A 10431-nucleotide genomic window follows, 5' to 3' on the forward strand; every position below is an offset into this window, starting at 1 on the left:
TCTTAAACTGTTCTTTCGCAGTCTCTTAGAAAATGGAAATAAGGTTGACAGAAAATAAACATCAATTTTTTTAAAAAGAGAGCTACAAAAATGGAAGAGTATACATACTCGTGCATGTATTGTAAACATTGTAAAATGTGAACACAACCCAAAGAAATTTATAGATATAATTTAATATCATTCCAGATTCTAACATCATTCTTTAAAGAAATGGAAAACCTGCAATATAACTTTATATGGAAAAGAAAGAGACTCCAGATAAGCAAAGTATTACTAAGGAAGAACAGAGTTGGAGGCCTCTCACTTCCTGATCTCAAAGACCTACTACACAGTCACAGTGATCAAAACAGCCTACATATCAACAGAAGAGAATTGTGAACCCAGAGGTAAATCCATCCACAGGTACTCACTCAGCTGATTTTTGACAAAGGGCCAAAACACATTAAACCGAAAAGAGACAGTTTCTTCAACAAATGATGCTGGCAAAACTGGAAACTCACTTGTGGGAAAATGAAAGACCTATAGCTCACATCATATATACAAAAACAAACTCAACATGGATTAAAGACCTAAATATAAAACCTAGAACTATAAAGATCATCAATGAGAAAATAGGGATATACTTAGGGTCTCGGATACATGGCATAAATACACTGTCAAACATAACTAAAACCACACAAATAGTATAAGACAAAATAGATGACTGGGACCTCCTAAAAATTCTACACTGTATGCACCAAGGAGTCCTGGTGTGGCACTGTGGGTTAAGTGGAGGACTGCATGGTTGGTTTGAACTGCATTGTATGCAGCCAGGCTCACCAGGTGCTCCTCAGAAACCCTGGGAAAGTTGTTTGTTTGTTTTTTGCAATGACATATCAGGCAAGGGATTAATCTCTAAAATTTATAGAAAACTTGAGCACCTCCACAAGAAAAAGACAACCCAATTAAAAAATGGACAGAGGACATGAACAGACACTTTACCAAAGAAGACATTCAGGTGGTCAGCAAACATATGAAGGCACTTTCAAGATCACTAGCTCACTGAAAAGATGTAAATCAAAACAATAAGATATCATCTTATCCCAGCATTAAAAATAAAATTAGAAAAAACAGAAAAGAAGAAATGCTGGTGAGGGTGTAGAGAGACTAGGTCCATCCTACATTACTGACGGGACTTTAAAATTGTGCAATCATTGTGGAAAACGGTATGGCACTTATTCATAAAGGAAATCGAAATACTGTATGACCCGGCAATCCCTCAACTTGGCATATATCCTCAGACATGAGAGCCATGCCACAAATAGGTACATGTACACCCACAACACTATTAACCACAGCATAAAGATGAAGACAGCCTAAAGCCCATCAATGGAAGAGTGGATAAACAAACTTTGGTACATGCACACAATGGAATATTAGAAGAATTGATGGATAAGTATGAATCTGTGAAACACTTCATAACATGGATGAACCTGGGGACATTATGCTGAATAAAGTTAGTCACAAAAGGACAAATATTGTACAAGACCACTATTGTAAAAACTCAGTAAAATGTTTTCATACTAAAAAAAAATATTCTTCCATCCCAGGGAGTTTGGCAGAGGAAAGATGAAGGCAGGAGAAGAAATAGGGAGGAATACAAGAGTTTAACTGAACAGAAGCAAATTCTGTTAATCGATGGTACGTGGAGGATCACAATCATTGTGATGAAGCAAAGTATATGATTTGTTAAATTTAAAACTGATGATCTGCTCTGTAAACCTGCACTCGATTTACAACAAAAAGTTAAAAAAAAAAAAAAAAGAGGGAGTTTGACAGAAAAACGATGAAGACACCTGAAAATACAGGGAGAAACGCATGGGTTAAAAGGGATAGAGTTCAATACTGTTATATAGAGAGGTCAATACTATCATACACAAACATCCAACAGCTGTGTTCTGTGTGTAAATACATGGACAGATACTCAGGCTGAAAGGGTATGGGAGGGAGACTGAGCGTATACTCACAAATATATAAGGATTTGGCAGAGGATATTTGTACATTAAGGAGCTCTGGTAGCATAGTGGTTACAAATAGGGCTGCGAACTGCAAGGTCAGCAGTTCGAAACTACCAGCTGTTCTGCGGGAGAAAGATGAGGCTTTCTGCTCCCATAAAGATTTACAGCCTCAGAAACCCTGTACAGGGTCGCTGAGTCGGAACCGACTCCACGGCACATAACAACAACAACAATTTGTACATTGGTATGTGGCACTGTGGTCTAATGTGTCAGACTGCAAAGTCATTTGAACTGCAAGGTCAGCAGTTCAAGCTCACCAGTTGCTCCTTGGAAACCCTATACAGGGTCGCTATGGGTCAGAATCGACTTCATGGCACTTCACAACAACAACATGTACCTATGTTGCAAGCACTTCTATGAATGTGGTAAAGCATGCTGTTGTTAAGTTCCGTCAAGTCTGTTCCAACTCATAGCGACCCTGTATAGGGTTTTCAAGGAGCATACAGGGGGCAAATTTATGAAAACGTCTTAAGCATTACTAAAACACCTTGAGGCAATAAGTTGTTGTGTCTGAGGGCTCAGGACCACAGTCTAAGGGGACACCATAGTCAGTTGGCATAACATAGTCCACAAAACCAGTGTTCTACATCGACTTTGGTGAGTCACAACTGGGATCTTAAAAGCTCACGAGCAACCATCTTAGGTGCATCTATTGGTCTCTTCTTGTGCGGAAGAAAAAGAATGATAAAAATTGAAGCTGTTTGGAGTCAATTAGTCCTGTGGACTAATAGAACAAGCGAACATCACTCTCCACAACTCTGAGACTAGAACTAAATGGTGCCCAGCTACCACTACCAACTACTCTAAAAGTGATCACATTAGAAAGTTCTGGATAAAGTAGGAGAAAATGTGAACAAAACTCACCCTCGTAAACCAATTTTCAATTTTAGCAGGGGGAGAAGGATGGAACAACATTAGCAAGGTATACTCACCATGGAATCTCCAACCATTCCAGATCAAAAGGGCAACATTTACCTAAGGACATAGTTTAAAGGGGTGAGAAAGGTGGAATGGAAATAAGAACCATAGGGAGGAAGCAGGATAATGTTGTTGCATGAAGAGGATTGCAATCGTTGAGATGAAACAAGTGTATGATTTTTTTTAATATGAAACTCTCCTCTATGTACTTTCATTGCATGCACAATAAAAAGTTTCAAAAGGGGAGGGGAGTATTATATGGAAAGACTTTGTCTCACCAGGCCCTAGTGAAGGATATCATACTTGATAAAGTAGAGGGTAAGTAAAAAAGACAAAAGATAATCAATCAACAAGATGTATCGACAGGGTGGCTGCAACAGTGGGCCCAAACATAACAATTGTGAAGATGGTGTGACTGGGCAATGCTTTGTTATGTTGTATAAAGGGTACATCTGTGATATTTAGGGTTTTGTGGCAACTTGGCATGGCTAGGATTCTTGGTGATTTACCAGTTGAGATGTGGTTATCACCTTCATGATGAGACCTGATATGATGCAATCATTCTTTTGATGTTGTCATGTCTGATCTGATGTAACTTTCCTATGTGCTGTAAATGCTCACTTCTATGACCTTAATAAGGCCAGATGTAATCTACAGGATTAGGTTGTATCTTGAGTCAATGTCCTTTGGTGTATCAAAGAAGAGAAGCATGAGCAGAGAGAGAAGGATATACTACCACCAAGATAGAGGAGCCAAGAGTGGACTGTGTCCTTTAGAACTGGGGTCCCTGTATTGTGAAACTCCTAGATCCAGGGGAAGTTTATGCCAAGATGTATGGAGCTCTTCAAGGAATATTGGGCCTATGGAAGCTAAAAGGAGACAAGGACCTTTCTTTCCCCAGAGCAGAAAAAAGCTTCTCTTAGGGCTAGCACTCTGAATTTGGTCTTCTAGCCTCCTAAACTGTGACAAAATAAATGTGTTTGTTAAAGCCATCACTAGTATTATTTCTGTTACAGCAGCAGTAGATAACTAAGACAGCACGTGAGGGCAGACTGCTACATCCTTCCAAGTAGTGGCTGGAAGGTTCCAAACACCTATTTTTGGATTACCAGCCTAAAGCTTAACCACCGCACCACCAGGGCTTCCAAGTTGTTGTTAGGTGTCATCAGGTCAGTGTTAACTCACAAAAGCCCTATGTATAACAGAACAAAACACTTCCTGGACCTGAGCCATCTCCACAACTGTTCCTACTTTTGAGCCCATTACTGCAGTCACTGTGACAATCCATCTTGTTAAGGGTCTTCCTCTATTTTGCTGATCTTCAACTTTACCAAGCATGATGTCCTTCTCTAGGAACCGGTCCCTCCTGATAACATGTCCAAAGTACATGTGATGAAGTCTCATCACTCTTGCTTCCGAAAAGCATTCTAACTGTGCTTCTTCCAACACAGATCTGTTCATTCTTCTGGCAGTCCATAGTATATTGAATATTCTTCACCAAAACCATAATTCAAATGTATCCATTCTTCCTTAGTTATTGTCCATCTTTCTTTGAAAGCATATGAGATGATTGAAAATACAGTGGCTTGGGTCAGGCACTCTTGAGAGTGACATGTTTGCTTTTTAACACTTTAAAAAAGATTTTTTACAGCAAATTTGTCCAATGTAATATGTCATTTGATTTACTGACGGCTGTTTCCATCCATGGGCATTGATCGTTGATGCAAGTAAAATGAAATCTTTGACAACTTAGTCTCTTTATCATGATGGTGCTTACCTGTACAATCATGAGAATTTTATTTTCTTATGTTAAGGAATCCTGGCAATGTAGCAGGTTACGAATTGGGCTGCTAACCACAAGGTCAGCAGTTCAAATCTACCAGTCACTCCATAGGAGAAAAATGAGGCTTTCTTTACAAGATTTACAGCTTCAGAAACCCTATAAATGGTCACTATGAGTCAGAATCAACTCCATCTCACCACTACCCACAAAGCATAATCCATTTCAAGTTGTCTTGTTTTCAGCAAGCAATGTTGTGTCATCTGCACATCACAGGTTATTAAAGTCTTCTTCCAATCCTGATAACACATTCTTCATATAAATTAGTTTCTCAGATTATTTGCTCAGCATACAGATTGAATAGGTATGTTTCAAAAATACAACCCTGTAGTTTTTAAGGAGCTCTGGTAGCGTAGTGGTTACGAATCGGGCTGCGAACCTTAAGGTCAGTGGTTCGAAACTACCAGCTGCTCCGTGGGAGAAAGATGAGACTTTCTACTCCCATAAAGATTTACACCCTCGGAAACCCTGTACAGGGTCGCTATGGGTCGGAACCGACTCGACGGCACTTAACAACAACAACAGTTTTTAACCACTGCCAATTTCCTGTAGGAATTTGAAGACTGACACTGTCATTGCAGCAGAAGACCAGTAGATGGCTGTCCACCCCACCCAATAGCCAGGCAGTGGATTGTGACTCGGTAACCCTGTGACAGTCTTTACAAGATTAAGAGAACTACAGAAATTACTAGGGAAATGAGATGGATAGAGTTACCAAAAACACCAGTTTTTAATAGTATTAATAATTTACTACTGTCTTTCCCACTGAATCTGCCTTACACAGCTGGACAAGGTACCTATCTATTTGAGAACAATTTTTCTATGGCGGTTATGTGCTTTGGAGTCGGTTCTTATTCATAGCAACCCTGAATTACAGAAGCAGAAAGCCTCATCTTTCTCCCGCCGAACAGCTGGTAGTTTCTAACTGCTGACTGTGAGATTAGCAGTCGATTTGTCACCACTACGAGCTCTGGTAGCATAGTAGTTACCAATCGGGCTGATAACCTCGCAGTCAGCAATTGGAAACTACCAGCTGTTCTGCGGGAGAAAGATGAGGCTTTGTGCTCCCGTAAAGATTTCCAGCCTCGGAAACCCTGTACAGGGTCGCTATGGATCGGAACCGACTCCACGGCATATAACAACACTGCCAGAGCTCCTTAGTTGGTAGAAATCTGCAATACACAGGGCAGCCCTCACAAAGAAGAATTATCCAGATCACAAGGTCAGTAGTGTTGAATCTGAAAACCTTAACCTACAAGCATGTACCTCATGGTATTGTTTATAAAATTAAATAATAGGGAAACAAATCTATTTGTCTGAAAATAGAAGACTGGTTCGATAAATTATGGATAGACCACCCATACAATTCACAATTATGCAATCCTTACAAGAAACATTACAGAAGTATATTCCTGGTGACAAAATATTCTATGAATTGTTCTCGTTAAGTGCCGTTGAGTCAGTTTGTACTCATAGTGACTCTGTATAGAGTACCCAAGGGTTTGAACTACACATCTTGAGATTCAAACGACCTGGCGAGTCCAGTGCTTATCCTTGTTGTTGTTGTTAAGTGCCATCGAGTGGGTTCCGACCCATAACGACCCTGAACAGGGTTTCCGAGGCTGTAAATCTTTACGGGAGCAGAAAGCCTCAACTTTCTCCCGCGGAGCAGCTGGTAGTTTCGAACGGCTAACCTTGAGGTTCGCAGCGCAATTCGTAACCACTACGCTACCAGAGCTCCTAGTGCTTATCCTACAGCGCCACAAAAGGTTACCAAAAGCACCTAGAGTGCTGTTGTGCATAAGTGCTGTCGAGTCTGTTCTGACCCATAGCGACCCTGTATAGGGTTTTCGAGGAGTGGCTGGTGAGCTTGAACAACCGACCTTGCAGTCCACTGTAATAACCCATAGCGTACTGATCCCATTATTCGAAGAGATGTGGCGCTGTAGGTTAATGCGCTGGACTGCAAGTCAATTTGAACTCCAAAGTCTGCAGTTCAAGCTTACCAGCCACTCAGAAACCCTATACAAGGTCATTATGGGTCGGAACAGACTCGACGGCACTTAACAACAATGCATAACTTTAAAGGTTCAAACAATGGTTAACTTCAAATGGTGGAATTTATTTTCTTCTTTTTTTGCTTATTTTTTATTTCTACAATTTCTCCACGTAACATCTCGGATCTAAATAGGGTTATATTTTAAATTTATATTTAGGGCCTACAGTAGTTACTAACTTTCAAGAGAAAATATACAAAATGTTTTAAAACTGAAACAAATGTTTTAATTGGTGATGCTTTTCATTTGTTGTTGTTAAGTGCCGTCGAGTCGGTTCCGACACATAGGGACCCTGTATAGGGTTTCCGAGGAGTAGCTGGTGAGCTTGAACTGCCGACCTTGCAGTTCAAACGGCTTTGCAGCATGGCGTATTAACCCACAGAGCCACACCAGGACTCTGATGCTTTTCACTATGTCTGTGTAATATCTTGGGGGTACTTGGTGGTGTAAAAAGTTCCAGATATAAATCCATTCAGAGACACTTTAGAACAAATGGTGATCGACTGCCCCCAAAATCAGACACTGAAAAACCTGTGGAGCAAAGTTCTACTTTGAGATAACACATGGTCCCCGAGTCAGAATACAGCCACAGCAACTGCTGATAAAGAAGCCTAAACAGCAAGATGCAAAATTACTGTCTAGAATTGTTGTTCCTATTCATAGCGACCCTCCCGAGCAGCTAGACAGTTTGAAACAGCGACCTTGCGATTCAAACCATCCTCATGGTCCAGTGCTTAGGCTACAGCGACTCGGTAACACTCCCAAAGGATCACAGCCATCTCCGTAATACCCACGGGTAAATGTGAAACTCAGAGAAGCTACCACTTGCTCAGATAACAAGCGATGGATTTCATTTGCACAACAAGCAAACACCGCAGGGAGCTTAGAACTTCACGGTGGCTGGGAAGCATGCGCACCGGCAGATGGATTTCTCGTGTTGGCGGCCAAGTCTCAGTCTCGATAGGTGGTCCCAGACAGGAGTAGGCTGCGAGGACTGGGACCAATGTGGGGGTACCCTCGACTCCTGCGGGGACAGAGAACAGCCGCGTCTTTCCGGCCACCTCGGCGGGTCCTCCAGTCCCAAGAGGCTCGGCCTCCTTTAGAGAGGCGGGCGAACTCTTCCGGGGTAGTGCTCAACGGCGGGCGGGACCCGGATGCAGACGCGAGCGAAGCTATATAAGCTCCACGCATGCTCGACCCCTTTCTCTTTGCGGAAGACGTGGTATCAGCTACCCGTTTCCTCGCTCGGCCGCTCCTGCTCCTGACTCACCGCTGTTCGCTCTTGCCGAGGAACAAGTCGGTCAGGAAGCCGCGCCGCCGCCATGGTGAGACGAGGATGGTACCGTTCGGCTTTGGGCGCCTGCGGACCGCACTGTGTCGTTCCCCCGCGGGACGCATTCCCTGGATTATTAGGCCTGGGGGTGCTGCTGGGAGCGGGTACTGAGAAAACGGAGAGCATTTATGCCACAGAAAGGCGCGTAGTTACCAAACGTGGTGTATCACCTCAGTGGAAGCCTAAGCCCTGATTAGAATGCTTCCTCTGCTGGTGTGAGAGACCTGAACTTGTCTCCATAATTCATTATTGTCTGTAATGTTGCCTAACTTAATAAATTGACAGGCTTTTAAGGATACCGGAAAGACGCCCGTGGAACCAGAGGTGGCCATTCACCGGATTAGAATTACTCTAACCAGCCGCAACGTGAAGTCGCTGGAGAAAGGTCAGGACGGGAGTTTATGGGTCTAACCTCTGTACAAACAATGAATCTGACTTGGTGCAAACATGACTTCAAAGAGAAGTAAAGCAACAAGTCGTTTAGCTAAAAAGACAAAGTCTAAACTTGATGGTTCTTACTCTGCCTTTTACAACGAGTAGCTGGCAGTGAGGAGAGAGATCTAGGTATTGAATTAACAATGATATTTGTGTACGCTATTCTGAGCCAGCATCAATTGACTTTTTTAAAAGCAAACTTAGTGATAATTATGCTGAGTGAACTGAAAGGCAACTGATTTTCTTGCAGTATGTGCTGACTTGATTAGAGGTGCAAAGGACAAGAACCTGAAAGTGAAGGGCCCAGTTAGGATGCCTACCAAGGTAAAGTAAACTAAGATCTCGAAGAGTTGCTTCTAATTCTACAAAACCAAATTTTTACCCCTTCACTTCAGATAAGCTGAATTTCAGAACAATGTTCTGATACTAACTCATGTTCTTTTTTTTTTTTAAAGTGAAATACTTGGCAAGTTTGAAAGTAATGGTTTTGCTTGCATTTCTAAGTCATCATATAAAACTAAATGCATGGATTTGTCTTTTGTTGTAGACTCTGAGAATCACAACAAGGAAGACACCTTGTGGTGAAGGTTCTAAGACCTGGGACCGCTTCCAGATGAGAATCCACAAGCGACTCATTGACTTGCACAGTCCTTCTGAGATTGTTAAGCAAATCACTTCCATCAGTATTGAGCCTGGAGTAGAGGTTGAAGTCACCATTGCAGATGCTTAAGTCAACTATTTTAATAAATTGAGTATCCATTGGTAGATTTTGTTGGCTTTTATTCAGAATACCGAGTGCTTTAGTAATTGTTTAAATGCTATGCCTGTTAATGAATGAAATAGTTGGTGTAAAATTACTGCTGTTTAGATTTCACTGTTTGTCCAAAATAATAGAGCTACTTAATGGCATAGCTGCAATTTTAAACAGGCTCGTTAGACTTAAGATCTCTGAGTTCCAAGTTTACTTTGTTTTTTTCGTAGAGAGAATTTCTCTACTAGAATTACATCCCTGGGTGGCAAAAAGCAAAAGAATCCCAGAAGCACCTTGGGAGAAAGGCCTGGTGATCAGTTTATAAAACCCTTGTGGAGTTTGGGTCTGATAGATAACCCAGGATCTATGTAAGTTAGGATCGATGACAGGGTTTGGTAAGATGTACAGTTTGAAACTTCTGTGACTTCATGTTGGGTTTTGGTGACAGGTTAGCAGTGTTATAAACTTAACATCTGTTCATAAGTTGATGATCCACTCAAGTTTTTCATAGTAAGACATCTGTACAGATGAGCTATCAAATGAAATATCCCCAGAAACCTTTGCCTTTTAGGCCATGCATCCACGATCTAGCCAAATTTAATCCTTCCCTACTTGACATCAAAAGTCTTTTTTTTTTTTTTTTCCTCCTTTAAGCAGATTAAACATGGTTTTGAAAAGAATTGATTCTGGAATGAACTGTGCCAAGTTCCTAGAACTGGATTTTAAAAAAAATCATGTTAACTTTAATTCAAAACATGAATCAGAAAAGATTTAATTTCACAAATGGAATCCTGATGTGGCCCTATGTAGGGCCTCTGAGTCAACAGCATTTATATATACGTATATAGAAATAGCCTGTCAAACATCTTCATGCTTTAAAAAATTCATGGAAGTGAGATTAAAAGATGATGGAATTTTCCTATTAACTTGGAAAACCCCCTCATGTAATATAAATCTTATTGAACTATGAATGTCTGACATTTACTGAGCATATGGAGCCCTCTTGTGGCACTGTAGGAATACACACAGTTTTCATTGTA

General features: G+C 41.2%; 1 protein-coding gene across 1 annotated transcript; it reads left to right on the forward strand.

Moving 5' to 3' along the window:
* The first annotated feature begins 8118 nt into the window (after positions 1-8118).
* Positions 8119-9432, forward strand: LOC102829825 (40S ribosomal protein S20-like). Its single transcript, XM_006877290.1, has 4 exons — positions 8119-8197; positions 8491-8590; positions 8891-8964; positions 9188-9432. The coding sequence occupies exons 1-4, from the start codon at positions 8195-8197 to the stop codon at positions 9368-9370; spliced, it is 360 nt and encodes a 119-aa protein (XP_006877352.1). The 5' UTR covers positions 8119-8194; the 3' UTR covers positions 9371-9432.
* Positions 9433-10431: the final 999 nt, after the last annotated feature.

This window comes from Chrysochloris asiatica, unplaced genomic scaffold, assembly GCF_000296735.1.
Source record: "Chrysochloris asiatica unplaced genomic scaffold, ChrAsi1.0 scaffold00458, whole genome shotgun sequence".
NCBI classification, from domain to species: Eukaryota; Metazoa; Chordata; class Mammalia; order Afrosoricida; family Chrysochloridae; genus Chrysochloris; species Chrysochloris asiatica.